This window comes from Salvia splendens, chromosome 11 (genome assembly GCF_004379255.2).
Source record: "Salvia splendens isolate huo1 chromosome 11, SspV2, whole genome shotgun sequence".
Taxonomy (NCBI): domain Eukaryota; kingdom Viridiplantae; phylum Streptophyta; class Magnoliopsida; order Lamiales; family Lamiaceae; genus Salvia; species Salvia splendens.
The window spans coordinates 33347047-33364043 of record NC_056042.1 but is presented as its reverse complement, the minus strand read 5'-3'; the positions used below and the strand labels follow the sequence as shown (position 1 = coordinate 33364043).

Here is a 16997-nt window from a genome sequence, read left to right as displayed (position 1 = left end):
TAGTTATACATCCATGAAACTCAACTAAATAACCTAAAATAGTTTCCATTTCATTTAATCAAGCCACAAGCTGGTCCAAAATAGTTATTTAAAAAAAATTAACTTCTATATGAAGGAGGAAATTACAAATAAATTCCTATACTATAAGAAATTATCGGACTATAATAATTAAAAAAATGCATAATTTAATAAAAAAAATTTAAATCAATTCTTCGTTGTATTGTAGAAAGGGGAAATTATACAGTAAAAATTAGGGTGAAAAATGTGTGTGATGTGAAAATGTGTGGAATGAGGTATTTATACAAATTTTTTGAAAATATAAAAAAAAAATTACGAAACTTGGGCGGAGCCGCGGCTCGCGCCCAAGACCAGACCGTCTCCGTGGCGCAACAATATCTTTGTTAATGCTAAAAATGATTGTTTAATAAAAAATGTTCATTCAATTCAAATAATTTGAATATTACTACTACTAAGTGGCAGTAATTATTTTGTAAATACGTACAATAATTGAGAATAAAATTAAAACTTTAAAATTTAATATTTTATTTTCAGATTTTATGAAACTACTAGAATTTGTCAACATCTTGTAATTTTAATGACAATTATTCCAGTCATTAAGTGTTAAGGTTGTACTGGAAGTTAGATCACTATAAAAATGTTTGATTGGGTCCACTACCAATAATTCCCGCCAACTTGACCTATACTTTTCTTCGTCAACAAAGTTTCCTTAGGTCCTCCATAATTAAAGATTTAAAGTTATAGACTTAGACATATTTTTAGTTGCATGATTAAACATTCCATAGATTAATTGCTAGTGTGAATTTATATTTTATGTGTGACTTTTGTATCCATCGATTTGCGTTTGATTATTTGCGTCAATTACTTAGCTGTGCTTTATTATTAGACTTCGTTATTAGTTTAAGATATCAATCGCATAACAAAAGTAAAATAAATAATTAAACCAAAACATAACAATACGAAGAGATTCAACATGGTTATAAAATGAATATTGTTTAGGGTTTTAGGCAAAGGGATGTATAGGTAAAGTTAATATTCCCACCAAATCACTATCATACTACACTTTTCCTCAGAATCCGAGTCATCGGCTTAAATATCAAGAGAATAATTATTAACATAGTCTCATTCACTCAATTCCAATCAAGAATGCTATGGGAATATATATAGGAATTGTTATATATGTTATTCAGTCTTTCGTCGTTCAAGTTGATGATTTTGGTGTCATACCGATAAAAATTGATATTATTGAACAACCAAGACAACAATTAATTCACACAATATCCGAGTAATCAGTTTAAATGTCAATAGAATAGTTAATATAGTCTCATTCTCTCATTTCCAATTAAGAACATGGTTGAAAATTTATGGAAATTACATGTGATCCATTCTTTTGTCATTCAAGTCAATGAGTTGGATGCCACATAGATGAAATATTTAATATCGATTATATTAACTAAAGAGTTAGATGCCACATAGATGAAATATTTTGTATTGATTATATTAACTTTTTATATTAAAACGAAAGAATGTTTAAAATTTTGTGATTAAATGCTACTATATAAGGTTTGGATGCAAATGATTAGATGTAAGAGCATCCACATCGGCGAGCACAAGCCCGATTGGTTCGGTTCACAACCGTTTCCTTGTCCGGAAACGGAATATTCGGCCACTCCTTAAACCCAAGGTTCGGAAGTTTCGGGTGGCTACCGACCTTATCCGATCGACGACCAAGATGCCCCCGAAGGTCAATACGGGTGGACACCCGAGCCATCCGTGCCTAGAGCGAGAGGGAGCGGCCCCTCTCAAACTTCTCTTGTTCCTACTCGCGGTGTCCACACACCATACACTCCGGGGGAGATGGAGCAATTGTTCAAAGCGTTCGTGTCAATCTCCGAATATCCGGAGGTTGGCACGAACCAATCCGGTGACCATTATTGGTGACGCATCTGTTCCCGGTACAATCAAAACCAGCCGGCTGGAACTATCGAGCGCAACGGGAGTATGGTGCGCAACGCCATATACAGAGCCAACGAAGAAATCCAAAAGTTCCAGGGGTATTACCTCCAGGAAGAGCGGTCGGCGGGGAGCGGCCGGAGCGAGGTCAACATCATCAGTGCCGCGTTGGCGACCTACCAATCCATCAACTACAAGCCGTTCAAGTACCTCAACATTTGGGAGGAGACGCGGTCGCATCCGAAGTATAGGGGAAACATATCATCTTCCTCTAACTCCTCCTCCAAACGGTCGAGGTCGGTATCCCTATCCGACGCCGGCTCCGAAGATGTGGCTAGCCAACTTTTCGGAGCTAACTTGGGTAGCCCCAACGCTGGCCGCAAGGAAGGAAGAAGGCGGTGGCCAACCGTCGTCGCGCCGCGACTCCATCCGCCCCCGCTCCAACTCCCTATGTGCCACCTCAACCCCCACCAACTCGTTGTGAGGGGTTTTGGCTCAACTCAATTTGGCCGATAGGTCAAATATGACCCCCGAGCAACTTCGATCTCATGTGGAGTTGATACGGGGTCTCCAAAGAACGTTGGGGGTATAGCCGGATGAATAGTCTTCCCCGGGGGTATTTTTAGGCTTAAATTACTTTTTATTTTTTAGGAGTTTAATTATGTAATTTTTTTTTTTTTTTGTAATTTGTAATATTATTCCGGGTATTTTTAATGTATTTTAATTTTGTGGAAATGTTTTTATTTAAATTGAATAATGGAATGGTGGGATCTTGTGCTCGTCCTTGCGGAAGAGCACAGATGTGAGTGTTGTGCTCTTGCCTAAGAGCAGAGAGTAAAAATAGGGCCGGCACACATCCGCGCTAGTTTGCAAGAGTACGGACTTGGATTCTCTAATTTATTTGTTGTAGATTCCCATAAAAAGTTAAAATAAAATATATAAAGTGAGTCTTCGGAAAAAGTTCATACGAAGTTTCTTCAGAGAAGAAGAAATTTCTCAAGTAGAGAGAGATTCTCGCAATCCAAACTGGAATTCCATCGGCAATGGCGCTCTTCAAGTTTGCTCTTCTCTGCATCGATCTTGTTGGCTGGTACGTTTCCTTACTTCGCACCTACATTCTTCATAGTGTTTTTCAACAATCCCCCTTCTTCTCTATTGATTATCTACTTTGTTTAGCAATGATAATGCATTATTCATATACCTTAACAGTTCAATTGAGTTTTTCAAGTTGATCGACGTGAAATTCTCGCGTTTCAGTTAGGGTTTTGAGTTCGTATACGTACACACATGCATGTATAATGTCTTTATGCAGATAATACGCTTAAACTAACCTCCTCATCCTCTCTCCCTATGTCTCTTTCCATATGAACATCTGATGCAGGCCTGCAATTGCTCTGGTTTATCCCCTGTAAGTTCTGTCATTCTACAGTGTTGCAGAGTAAAGTGCTACTGTACAAGTTTTGGCTGAATTGGGATAATTAGATGATTAAGTGTTGGTGGTTAATTTGTTTGCAGGTTTGTTTCAATCAGGGCAGTTGAGACTGGTTCTGGATACCACATGAGGAAGATGGTCAGATATTGGATAATTTTCTCTTTGTTTTCTCTCTTTGAGTTTGCTTTTGCGAAAGTCATTGAGTGGTAAGTGTTGCTCCTATAGCTGCTTCTGTTGATGATTCCCGATTATTTGCACTGAGAATGTTACTATGATAAGTACGTAGAAATTTATTCATGATTATTGCCCCTTGGCCTTTTGTAAGGCATCGGTGTAACTGGAATGATTATGTGTTCGTCTGTATATCCTTGGATAATGAGCATTTTATTAGATGAAGGGATTGGGTTTCTTGTTTGGTTGCTTACCTCCTATGCCATTTTGTTTGGTATATGTGTTTGACAACAAGCATGCGTGTAGAGAATTAAAGAGCTTTGTGATCGTACATACAAGCTCTGTTTCATGTATGGATTTATGCATTACTTCATTTGTTTTGGACAGGATACCTTTCTGGTCTGGTGTAAGACTTGCAGTTATCTTCTGCTTAGTGATGCCTCAGTTTGAGGGTGCATGTCTTGCCTACCAAGGCCTTGTAAGTTCATTTATTGACAGGTTTGACATGCTAACGGAGGAGAGACGTTGTAAGAGAAGAACATTTTTGGATGTAGTAGACAAATACATCAACGAAAATGGATCAGAAGCTCTGGAAAAGCTTATTGCATCACAGGTCAGCAGCTTTATGACATTATTTGGAACAGTCCTAGGGAAGTTTTTCGGTGATAATACTTTCAAGATGAATTATGGAGCTTTAAGTTTCTTCAGGGAGTGTCAGATATTTTTGTAATACAGCGTGATAGGGAAACATGAGGTGGTTTTAGTTTCTTTTTAGTTTAAACTAGCTAGCCATTGGAATTTCACTTGTTATCTTTCTCTTACTCTCGTGGTGAAGAGTTTGCAATTTTCTTGATTTCTTTTCTCAAATTGACACCCCTTTCCATTTAAAATTGGGAACAATCTGAACATCCAGAAATTGCAGGTGTGCTGTACACATTCAATTTCTTATGTTGACTTATTTCTTATGTTATACAGATGACACCACCAGAAGCAAGAGTGGAAAATAGATGCCTTGAGACTTCCCTCCTCAAGAAATCTGAGCAAGAATGGACCTGTGGCTTATGTAAGATGACTAGCGTCGGTTTGTCAACGCTGAATGCTCATCTTCAGGGCAGCATGCACAAGTCCAAGCTTGAGATCCTGAAAACAAGCTTGCTTAATGCAAAAGATACAGGATCGTCGCCTTTGGTAACTTGTGAAACTCACTAAGCCTGTTCTTTTGATTTAATTTTCTAAAGTATTGAATATTGATTTAAAATTGCTGATTTTGTTACTAGTATATGTATGACTATCTAAGAAATTACTGGGATTTAGATATTAGAAACTGAGCAGCAGTCCCTTATTTGCCTTTATCCTTTATGCGTTTGAGCATTTCATAGCACATAAGCTTCTGTCAGGTTCTTCATCTTTACTGATCAGTTTAACTTCCTTCCATACCTCCCCACCTATCAACGATAGCCAATCTCACTCTCACTTTTCCTTTAGTTTGTTATGCTTGTTCGAAGTTCAATAAAAATTTGTTGACCAGGATTATTTTGCCGTTTCTATTTGAAGTCGCAGGTGCAACACACACGTTCATTTTCCGCTGCAGCTATAAAAGAGGTCAGTCAGTTTTCTTGTGACATAGTCGCGATCTTAATATAGTCAATGCTGCATTGGTATGCTGTAGTTTCATAGCAGCTGTTAAACTTTTGAGCAAGCATGTTAATCCATATACATTCGCAACTGCATCTGCAGGTGCAGTATATGCAGCCAATTGAGGTTCCCAAGTGCACATATTCCAATACTGAGGTTAAAGAGACGAAGCCACCACTGAAAGCAAGTCGCGCAGGAAATCCTCTCTTCAAGAAAGAACGGATTGTAAAGTCGGAGGCAAAAAATGGTTCATCGGCATTACAAGAGGTAAGTTGTCTTGTCACGATCTTAACATAATCAATGCTACAATGGTTTCTCCATATCCATTCGCAACTACTGCATCTGCAGGTTCAGTATGCACAGCCACTCAAGGTTCCTGAAAAAACATATGCCAATACTGAGGTTAAAGAGACAATGTCACCACCAGAAGCAAGTCGTGCAGTAACTCCTCCCCTCAAGCAAGAATGGAGATGTGCTTTATGTAAGGTGAAAGCCACGTGTGAGAAAAATTTGAATGCTCATCTTCTGGGAAATAAACACAAGGACAAGTTAGAATCACTGAAAAAAAGGAAGGGAAAGCTGGTTGTGTTAGAGATTAGTGGGACATTTAGACACTGGTGCATTCTATGTGATGCGAAGATGGCTACTGATGTTGATTTGGCTTCTCATATTGGAGGGAAACGACATGCCTCTCTCATCGATGAAATTGAGACTTGAAACTAGCCTTTCAGCAGGTCAGTGTCAATGAGTGTTCGGAACAGAACTCTTTGATAAGAAAATATGTATATATATTTGTACTTGCTTTTTTATTTGCAAGGGATTGAAATATTTGAATGAAGGGGATTTGATTTAGAAGATTGTTTATGTGGAATTAAATGTTTTGAATCAAAGAATGCAATTAACTCAGGGTTCCAATTGGTAACTATGTTATTAGAAGTATTGTTGTCATTTTTAGAACATAATTTTTCATAAATACATTATTTAAGAAGAGTAATAACAATATTTTAAATAGGATGGAAAAGTATAATACTCTCTCCGTCCACGAAAAATAGAACACATTTGCCATTTTTAATTGTCCACGAAAAACAGAACACATTTGAAAAAGGAAAGTTTTCAACTTCTCTCTTATTTTTTTCCCCTTCTATCTTACCAATAATATGGACCTCACATTCCACCAATCCTACTCCTCTCTTACTTTTTTTCTCTTCTCTCTTACTTTACCAATTCCACATTAAAACCCGTGTAATTCACAATGTGTCCTATTTTCCGTGGATGGAGGTAGATCATATTTTATTTTTTTACCTCAATACATTGTTTACCAAATAAGTCAAAATGCATGTCCAACGTCAAGTTTATTGTTTAACCACATTTTAAGATGAAAAGATGTACATATTCCACATTAATTTATAGTATTCCCTATATCCCAATGAAAACGCTCAACTTACCTTTCTGATTTGTCTCAATCAAAATGATTCATTACAAAAAAAAATAAGAACACATTTATCTCTATTTTTTCTCTCTCCACTTCACAAGAAAAAATGACACTATAAAATCTTGTGTCAGCCAAGGAAGGGGGACGAAAGGAGTACGTTTTTAGGGATATTAGTTCCTTGTAAAATTTCGTGGTTAAGAGACTCTGCAATAACATGCTTCCTTTATCAGGGTCTTTTGGTGCTAATTTATTATTTAATCATATAGCACCAGCAAATTATAATCTGATTAGAGTTCCACATACAGTCGCAACAGATCGAAATGAACTTTTGTTTAGTGTAGAAATCAAGATTTTTGGGAAGTGGGCATAGCAAGAGAAACTCCACCAGGTAAATCCTTCCACTGTTGAGTCACTGTCTTTATCTGTGTGTAAAACTGGACTCCAGTCTTACCTGATATATTCATCCCAACCCCATAAATTATTACTAAATCAAAATCATGCATTTTCACACACAAGCACAACATGTTAAAGAGGAAACTATGCTTTTTTACCATAGAAATTGAGGTCGCCAGCAAACGAAGCCTTGGAGCCGGTAAATGAGAAGAAGGGCAATGGAACAGGAATTGGAACATTTATGCCCACCTGAAATATGGAAACTTGCATCACAAACCAATTTTACATAGTGGGTTTGGTTCAGCTGGGATCCATCTGATAAGGCGGATGAAATTCGTAACTTTAAAATAAAACGATTTGGTACCTGGCCTGCCTCTATCTCAGTTTGGAACTTTCTAGCAGCTATTCCGGACGATGTAAAAATAGCAGCACCATTTCCGTATCTGCAGAAACAAGGATGGCATGATTACTCAATTTAATAAGGAAAAGTTTATCAAAGAAAAAGAGGAAGTACTTGTTTCTGTTGACTATGTTGATTGCCTCGTCCAAACTGTCAGCCTGAGAAGCAGAAGATTATCAATCAGCGATGAAGTCACAAGATGGAATAGAATTACAGCTGTTAATGTTGATTTACCTGCATGCAAATAAGGACAGGACCAAATATCTCCTCCTGGAAGACAAAATGAGGGATTAATATGTGTTTGTGAAAAAGCTTTCAGAAAATTACAAGAAGATGGCCAAGATTTCTTTATACCTTATAACATTCCATATCAGCGGTGACATCAGCTAAAATGGTGGGGCCAACAAAGTTTCCTTGTTCATATCCTGGAACCTTAAACATCAAAGAAGGCAATGTAAGTTATTTTGTGTGTGGGCAAAAAAGTTTAACAGCATTAAGCATATTCGGTACATCTAAATTTGTTAAAGGATTACTGTATTGTTTCCTAAATCCTAACTATCTTCAGAAGAAAATATGCCGAATAGTCCTGGAATTCTTTCATGAAAAATACCTAGATCAATAGGGTGAACACAGTAATTTGGCATGCATCCTTCGAAGTATACTGAAGAATACAGTAGTCCAAATTCTGTTGCCCCCTTTATATTAGTTTGAAACAAGTATCTTGGACCTTTCACGACCAACACGATTTATAAAAACAAGGAGAATAAGTAATTCTCTTTGAAGTTCTCAATTCCCTTCTATGTTTTGATTTTCACCCTTATATATCATGGAGAACTAAACATATCATGAAGAAGCTGGACAAAAGCTGTCACATGCAAGTCATGCTATTTCGTGATTCAGAAAGTCACAGATAAGATAGTACCTTAATGTTTCTCCCATCAAGCAGTAATCTTGCTCCACTATCGACCCCACTTTGAACTAATCTGCATACTCTTTCTTTTGCCTGAGAAAATTTACAGTTAAAGAAATGAAGCTGGACAGAATTGGCAAGAATAATAAAAACAGACAGCTTCCGAGCCTTATGAGATAATAAGGGACTAGATGAATTGTAGATAAACATCTTTATCAATTCAGTATGAAGACTGGTAATTCACCTGCTTACTGATGACTGGACCGAGGTCTGCTTCTGGATCTGTTCCAGCACTAACTTTAAGGGCTTTGGCGCGCTCTACTATCTTTTCTTCCCTACAAAGATTTAAGGATAGACACAAATGTTAATCTTTTCATACTGAAATAACTGGATAAAGGCATGCATATTTTGAACTCAACATTTCCCCTGGTATAATGTTGAAGTATGCTAGATGACAAAATCTCCAGAGCATATCATTATCAGCATATTTGAATCTATTGAACAATCATGTCAACTAAAAATATACAGCTTTTCATTACAAAGTTAGTCAACCTTTATACAGTATCTGTCAAGAAGACTATGAGGAAGAATCTGAGAACAAGATGGTATAAAATTGATGGACATACCAGAATTTTGAATCTCCAACAAAAACAACAGTGCTAAGTGCCATACATCTTTGTCCAGCAGCACCAAAACCAGCTGCCACTAATGCGTTTAGAGTGGCATCTATATTGGCATCAGGCATCACGACCCCATGGTTCTTTGCTCCCATATTGGACTAAAAATTTGCCAGTGTGCACTTATTTTAAAAATCATTTGATCAAATATTTATCAAAAGCTGAGGAAAAAAACCAGCATGCTCATGAGTAGATCAACACACAGACCTGAACACGTTTTCCGCTAGCTGATGCCCTTGAATAAATATGCATGCCAGCCTTAAAAATGAGAATACATGTCGGCGCATAATCATCACATAACCAGTCATCAAGAGAGTTAAGTGTTACATTCAAGAACATTGGAAACAACATATTACAAGTATCTGTAGATTCTGTACACAACCTTGCACATGAAAGCATCCGTGTGTGTGTGTGTGTGAGAGAGAGAGAGAGAGAGAGAGAGCTGTGAAAAGAATTGGTGGGGGTGGGGGAAAAGTCAAAGAGATTCATAAGATGATGAACAAGGTCAAGATCGAGGTATCCATAAGCGAAGACAGAGTTCACAGGAGGTGTTAGTGAGTACATAGGGCATGCATGTTGCCTCATTTCAGGTTGTTGTGCTGTTCAGAAAAGACTAACAAGAGTTCAGGAACCTTGGACCTCAAGAATATGACCTAAATGTGTTTGATAATTTTACCCATACACATCTGCTTTATATACTTCATATTCCACTCGAGATCAATCATTTTCTTTTCCCTTCTCGAAGAAACTGGAAAGGTCTACCAGACACCAAATATGAAACAGAAGGAATAGTCAATATAGAGGAGGGGAGGACTAACTGTATTTGAACCAACAAATGACACAGCTCTAATATCTTCATCATCACAAATTGCATTAACAGTGTCCTGAAAGAAAGAGCAACAAAATTCTGTTAGAACAACGGAGTGGTGTTTCCTTGACTTGTGACACACTGTTTTCTTAATTACAAACATATTTGATGGCATACATGAGGAAATACTTAAGAGGATTGAAAAATGTGGGCATACATTGGAGCCATGGACAATGTTCAGAACACCGTCAGGCAAACCAGCCTCCATTGCTAATTCTGCAAGAATCATTGAAGCCCCTAAAAAGCAAGAAAGAAAGATGAGAAACACAGAAAAATAGATATATAGCAAGTGGAATGATAGCACAGGTGTCAAGACAATGCATATTCCTGAGATGAAGGGAAATCACATCTGTGTTTAGTGATCTCATACTATCAGAAGCAAATAAAACAAATGAGGTATACTTATATTCTTTATTACTACTATTTTCTAAAAGGAAGAGTTAAAACCAAACTATCAAACACAAAGATATGTAGATATGAGCATGAATTTACATCTTAAGTCCTAACAAACAAACATTTTGCCTAAACATATATAGCCAGTCAATCTCTTCTTAAGTTGTTAATGTAAGGGTGTCTTTATGCCTAAACAAACATTTTGCAGAATTATTTTGCTCAAAAAGTTGGGGAAGGATCTACTGATTTGGTCAATACTCTCGATTTGATTCATACAAGAACAAAAAATTTGATATTGTCCACAAATCATAATTCAAATGGATGATATAAAGTAATAGTCATTTCCTACTTAGTAATTTCAGTGGACAATGAGTTTTCATACATCCATATATAAACACGACTCTACTAGCATGCTAGCCACAACTTATATCTGAAAGTCTGGGACTGCTCAGCACCATACGAGATAAGATTGATTTACATGTTTAAATCTATAAGCATGTATGACCTAGTTATCTGTAATATAGTTTAAGACACTACTGCATCCAACTAAACTTCTTCTGGGTTTTCATGCACAAGAATACTGTATTAAAATATATCAATAGAATACTTTAAAAGAATATAGCACCTGGATCTTTTTCAGATGGCTTTAGAACAAATGTGTTTCCACATGTGACTGCAACAGGAATCATCTGCCACATAACATTAAAAAGAAATAACTTCTTATGAACAATTTTTCATGTCAGCACTTCTATCTCAAAAAATTGAAATGAAATTCAGAAGATGGTCACATGTATTTCTGAATTACAGAGAACCAAAAAAAAGGCTTTAGTTTATGGAAATATCTTGAGAATAATACCAAAGAGAGGAAAACATACCCATAAGGGAATCATTGCAGGGAAATTGAATGGGCAGATCCCAGCACAAACACCTAGAGGTTCTCTAATGCTATAGGTATCGATTCCATTTGAGACGTTGGATACATACTCTCCCATCTGTAGAGTTGCCATGCCACATGCATGTTCCACCACCTCTTCAAGGAAGATCATCATAATAAAGACTCAATAACAAGCAATGCATTGTCTATCTGAGAAATAAAGAGAACAAACAGAACCCTAACCTAGCCCTCGGAACACATCTCCTTGAGCGTCCTTTAATGTTTTTCCTTGTTCTTTTGTAATGCTCAAGGCAAGCTTATCCTACATTAAGAATCCATCCTTCTTATCGTCAATATCAACCACATATAAAACAAGAAGTTAGTTGATAGAGCTAACCATGTTTTTACGAATGAGTTCTTGAAGCTTCAACATGACCCGTTGCCGTGTTGTAATAGGTGTGTTTCGCCAGGATGGAAATGCCTCTTTTGCTGCAGATACTGCAGATTTGAACTCCTCTTTTGTTGTCAGAGGCACTTGTGAAACAACCTCTTGGGTTGCCTACATTAAAAAAATCAAGTAAGAGGGAGTCGACACAAAATGTCAAATGAACAGTGACCAACTCAAACATGCAAATGCTCACTTACAGGATTTATGACATCAATGGCATCGGAGGAATGTGAGTCTACAAACCTACCTCCAATTTGATTCGGAACCCTCTGCACAGACATGAATTCTCAGGCGCATAAGCAACGAAAAATACATTTAGAATTCACTGACATTATTGAATACAAGTATCTCCTTAAACCTAAAACTATTAATTTATGGGAGAGCTAGTGGTCGAAAATCACTAGTCCAAACTCCAATCCAAGAACGTTTCCCATGCCCATTGGTCATGCAAGGCTGAACTACAACAATTTGCCTCTCCAAATGTGATTTGTTAACCATCCCAAGAAACTTACTTAGAGTGCAGCTACAGGTAACAGATACAGATTTCTCACCATGTCATCACACACATACTTGTGAAACACACAGTCATATGATCCAAAAACCTGCATACTAACCTTCAAAATTTGCTCACTCTACCCTCAGTTCTAACTTCTAACCACTAGAAAAGAAGCAAAAAAGTACTACTAACAATTACCGGTTCCTCCCAAAATTTCAACAAATAAAAAAGTAAAATACAATCCAAGAACTCACCAGCGAGCTGCCAGGCCTCGAAGATGGCTGAGCAACAGTCGAGAAACGAGAATTTACAGCCCCAAATATCCCGGGACTCACCCTCCTCATATTTCTCGCTGCTGACGCTGCATAAAACCAATTTCAGTAACACACCTTTTAGATAAGCACCAAATAGGCACACTACACAGCAAGATAAAAAAAATTGAAATTCAAATCACACGATCCAGAATTTGAAGATGCAACTCAATCTAGTCATCCAGACTAAACCTAAACAAACAATCAATAATGTAAACAAGCAGAAACCTATATCCATCTAACCAGCAGTATTCGTGAGCTCATCAAAAATATAATCTGGTAGTATGAAGATTGAACTAGTTACCTCGCTGGATCGCAAACATCAACATTTCTAGTTTCCGTTGAAGATTTTTGCTGAAGAACTGAAAATGCAGCGTGCCACTCTCTCTCTCTCTCCTTATATTTTATTTGGATCAATCATTTTTATAGGTTATTTTGGATTAATTTATTCGATGTTGAGTTGGATTTCTTTTGCACTAGTGTTTTATGTTGATGATAATCTCTATCTATTTGGTGAGAGAAAGGAATATTTTAACGAGCTAAGCCTATCTACAATGCTGTCTCTTATCCATCCTTTAAATTACTATTCATCGACTTTGATGTACATTTTTACTCCATCTCTTAACTAAGGGACGGAACCTGCAACCCTCCATCTCTTATCCGTCCCTTAACCGTCCCTTAAATTACTATTCATTCAATCTTATTTTTTATTTTTATTTCCAACCAAATTCAATTAATAAAAACACACTTCATTAAATAAAATAAACTTACAACATAAAATTCGTAAAAAAAACATAATTTAATAATTTCCTAAAAAAAATTAAAAATACATAATTTAATAATTTCCTCCGACAAATTTTGCTCAAATGTGCTCCATTAGATCATCTTGGAGTTGGGCGTGGACGGAAGAGTCACGTGTCCTTGCTCGAATAGACAACCGTTCTTGTATAGACGGATGCACTCCACTGTGTGGCGGACTACTTGCGGTAGAGCTTCCGGGGGCTTTAGGGTCGAACCAATTTCCCGCCTCGGGTCCTTCGTCTTGGACAATCATGTTGTGCAAGATTATGCACGTATACATGATGTCGACCATTCTCTCCATGAACCACGTACGAGTCGGAGCTTTGATAATGTTGAAGCGCGCTTGGAGAACCCCGAATGCCCGCTCCACATCCTTCCGAGCAGCCTCCTACTTCTGCGCAAAAAGCGTCTGCTTTGCGTTCACAGGCCTGGTGCACGTCTTCACGAAGGTTGGCCACTTGGGGTAGATGTCGTCGGCAAGATAGTACCCCATTTTATAGCGTCGGTTGTTAGCGGTGAAGTTGATGGTCGGCGCTTACCATCCAAAACTTCGGCGAAGAGGTCGGATTGGTGGAGCACGTTTATGTCGTTGTTCGAGCCGGGGACCCCGAAGTAAAGATGCCAGATCCATAGCCGGTAGTCGGCAACGGCCTCGAGTATAACGGTGGGGTGGGTGCCTTTGTGGCCGCTCGTGTACGACCCCCTCCACGCCACCGGGCAATTCTTCCATTTCCAGCGCATGCAATTGACGCTGCCAAGCATCCCGGGGAATCCGTGCACTTCTTCGTGAAGGCGGAGCAGGAACTGGCAATCTGTCGTGCTTGGCTTCCGGAGAAATTCGCCGGTGAAGGCTGCCCGGGCGCCTTTGCATAATTGGATCAAGCACATTCTCCCAGTGATTTCTCCAATGTGGAGGTATTCGTCGATCACATTCGTCATTTGTCCAGTCGCAAGCTGACGGATTGCTGCAATACATTTCTGCAGCGTCGTGTGGCTGGGACGGTCGACGGCGTCGAACCTTTCTTGGAAGAACTCTTCCCAGGCTGCCAATGTATTTGCGATGTGGAGAAATAGCGGTCGCCGCATGCGGAAACGACGACGAAAGTAGGTATCTCCCCACACCGGGTTATCGCAGAAGTAGTCGCGGACTAACCTTGCGGCGGCTTCCTCCCGGTTACGATGGATGTAAGTCCGGGAGCGTCTTTGGGGCGGCGCGGCTTCCTACGCCTCCCGGCCTCGATCTTCTTCAAGTGATTCTTCCATTATTCGACGCATTTGCTCATATGAATCCATTAGATCGATTAAATTTGAGGGAAGAATAAAAGATATGATTTCAGATGAAAATTGGAGAGGAAAGAGAGATGATTTGAGAGGATTAGATGTGTGTTTGTGTGTGAAATGAGGATGAAATAAGAGTATTTATAGAGTAAAAAAAGGAAAACGGTTGAAAACGGTAATATTACCGTTTTCGAATTTTTAATTTTTTTTATTAAATTCAAATTTAAAAAAAAATTATTGCGTCAGCATGACGAAACCCACTCGCGGGCCGGCAAGTGGGCGTCACGCATGGCCCTAGAGCGCGCCACGTCGCGGGAGCGCGTGCCGAGACGTCTCGCGCGGCGTCTCGGCGTGACGGGGGATCCAGCGGGATGGTGACGGGACGGGACACTACAACGCGTCCCTCGCCCTTCTCGTCACGGAGGGACGAGACTCGTGCCACCCGCGTAAAGCGTTGCGGGTGGCCTAATCATCCGCAATAGGGACGGATGTCCCGGTGGACATCCCAAAACACCTCCTGCCACGTCATAAGGACATCCCACAGCACTGCCACGTCATAAGGACATCCCACTCCATAATAACGGACACCCCCAAGGACATCCGACGAACATTCCAATAATTAAAATTCACAAATTTACAAATATGCAATTTTACGGAATTAAAATTACGACTAGAATATGGAGAAAATGCAACCATTTTATTTATAAAAAAACATACATAATTAAAGACATTGTTCAACGTGCACCCCTTCGCGTCCACAACTCTTCAATTATATCATTCTGGAGTCGAATATGGGCTTCTTGTTGGCACATGTCGGCAAATGCACGGACCCGATCGTACATTGGCGCTGACCACGCCGTGGCTTGGACCGGCAGCATCAACATCATCATTGGTCCAATCAGTCAGCGCTGGACCTTCATTTTCGACAATCATGTTGTGCATGATAATAGATACGTACATGATATCAGTGATGCACTCAAGATACCACAGCAGTGTTGGACCCTTCACTGACGCCCATCGAGCCTGTAGCACACCAAATGCCCGCTCCACATCGTTGTCGCTGTCTCCTGTCGGCTCACAAAGTATACCTTCTTTTCTTCGATTGGACATCTGATCGTCTTCACAAATAGTAGGGTATATTTCATCCGCCAAATAGTAGCTCATATCGCGCTAGTTGCCGTTGGTGACGAAAATGACGGTCGGACCAACGTCTGCAGCTGCCGCTGCAGGTGCTTTTGTACACGATGATTTACCTCAGCGTACGTATAAACCCGCAACCGTTCATTAATTTTCCGCCTTATGTTAGCAGCATCCCTATCACTACCACTCGCACCACTACCATTGCCACCTGCACCACTACCACTACCATCACCGCTAGCCATTTTGGATCTACCGATAGAAACGTAGAGAGAAAGAAGAGAAACTCGTCAATACAAGTGATGCGAATGAAACGAAGTGCAACGAGCCGTATATATAGAGTTTAAAAAAATCAGAAAAATGGGACGTCCGCCGACACGCCGCAAGAGCAGACGTCGGGACGGACGTCCGCGTCCGCCTCATTTGATGCAATAGCGGACGTCCGCCCCGACGTCCGCTATTGCGGATGCTCTAATTGCATTTCTTTTTTATGTAGTTCAGTATGCCTTCCTTCCGTCCATAATAGATGGCATAATTGGAGAATGACACGAGATTTTAGGAGATGTTGTTTTGTGTATTAGATAAAGAAAAAAATAGGAGTATATTATATTAATATGTGAGATAACTTTTTCCAATAAATGAAATGTAACGTCTTTTATGTTGCAAACTAAAAAAGAAAATGTGATATCTATTATTGGATGAGGGATTATTATTTATTATGTGCATGATTTACTCTCTCTTTTGTATTATGTGCATGATTTACTCTCTCTTTTGTATATTTTGTTTTTATTATTATAAATTTCTTGATGAGAATAATGATTGAATCTATCATGACTTTATTCTTTACTGAGTTCTTATCTCAATCACAAAAATATGTTATGTAACCTTTCTTGTTCATGCAAATCAGATTACATTCCTTATTTATGATAACTAAATCGAATTAGAAATTTATTAATTAGAATCAGATTATTTTCCTTATCTATAATCAATATAAAACAAAGAAATTTAATAATTGAAAATCAGAATTCTTTCTCGTACCACAACCCTAGGCAACATATGATTTTTTTAAAAATTGTATCTATATAATTAATCACTTCCAGACATATGAATTTTAGGGTTTTTTACGCATGAATTATAGCGTTCCGCTATTTTGAGTTTGCGACTTCAATTCGTGACTAAGATGACAATTCAAAATTCAAAATTGCGTGGAAGGTTTGTACTCCCAAATCACAATGAGTATTTTTCTTAAGCAATTTGCATATTCAGTAATCCCAAGATATGCCAAAATATCCTTCAAAAAGGTGGTGAAAATTAGGACCACAGACACCCTAAGGCCATCCACAACGCTGTTCCTATACCGTTCCTATACC

At 38.7% G+C, this 16997-nt stretch overlaps 2 protein-coding genes across 3 annotated transcripts; one reads left to right on the top strand and one right to left on the bottom strand.

Annotated features, from left to right (window-relative positions):
* The first annotated feature begins 2935 nt into the window (after positions 1–2935).
* On the top strand, positions 2936–6064 carry LOC121753891 (zinc finger protein 385B-like). Of its 2 annotated transcripts, none has more exons than XM_042149183.1 (8): positions 2936–3061; positions 3353–3379; positions 3487–3609; positions 3962–4187; positions 4550–4762; positions 5135–5176; positions 5312–5476; positions 5558–6064. In XM_042149183.1, the coding sequence occupies exons 1-8, from the start codon at positions 3015–3017 to the stop codon at positions 5924–5926; spliced, it is 1212 nt and encodes a 403-aa protein (XP_042005117.1). In that variant the 5' UTR covers positions 2936–3014; the 3' UTR covers positions 5927–6064. The 2 variants fall into 2 exon arrangements, with proteins under 2 accessions (XP_042005117.1, XP_042005116.1); XM_042149182.1 differs by having other exon boundaries at positions 5129–5176.
* A 735-nt stretch (positions 6065–6799) lies between these two features.
* On the bottom strand, positions 6800–12876 carry LOC121755839 (methylmalonate-semialdehyde dehydrogenase [acylating], mitochondrial-like). The gene is made up of 19 exons (XM_042151250.1): positions 12716–12876; positions 12355–12461; positions 11802–11873; positions 11554–11715; positions 11400–11478; positions 11158–11312; positions 10908–10971; positions 10047–10126; positions 9840–9905; positions 9229–9279; positions 8971–9122; positions 8589–8679; positions 8357–8437; positions 7789–7866; positions 7669–7704; positions 7549–7592; positions 7399–7477; positions 7193–7283; positions 6800–7092 (listed from the first exon to the last, which is right to left on the bottom strand). The coding sequence occupies exons 1-19, from the start codon at positions 12738–12740 to the stop codon at positions 6986–6988; spliced, it is 1620 nt and encodes a 539-aa protein (XP_042007184.1). The 5' UTR covers positions 12741–12876; the 3' UTR covers positions 6800–6985.
* Positions 12877–16997: the final 4121 nt, after the last annotated feature.

What these genes read in the sequence shown, in the direction of transcription:
- LOC121755839 (XM_042151250.1), bottom strand. Translation starts at nt 12,740, where the DNA reads ATGTTGATGTTTGCGATCCAGCGAG. An exon ending in CTGATATGGAATGTTATAAG is followed by an intron (nt 7,705 to 7,788) that starts GTATAAAGAAAT and finishes TTTGTCTTCCAG; the next exon opens with GAGGAGATATTTGGTCCTGT. An exon ending in CTGTCCTTATTTGCATGCAG is followed by an intron (nt 7,593 to 7,668) that starts GTAAATCAACAT and finishes TCTGCTTCTCAG; the next exon opens with GCTGACAGTTTGGACGAGGC.
- LOC121753891 (XM_042149182.1), top strand. Translation starts at nt 3,015, where the DNA reads ATGGCGCTCTTCAAGTTTGCTCTTCTCTGCATCGATCTTGTTGGCTG. An exon ending in TGCATCGATCTTGTTGGCTG is followed by an intron (nt 3,062 to 3,352) that starts GTACGTTTCCTT and finishes CATCTGATGCAG; the next exon opens with GCCTGCAATTGCTCTGGTTT. An exon ending in AAAAGCTTATTGCATCACAG is followed by an intron (nt 4,188 to 4,549) that starts GTCAGCAGCTTT and finishes TATGTTATACAG; the next exon opens with ATGACACCACCAGAAGCAAG.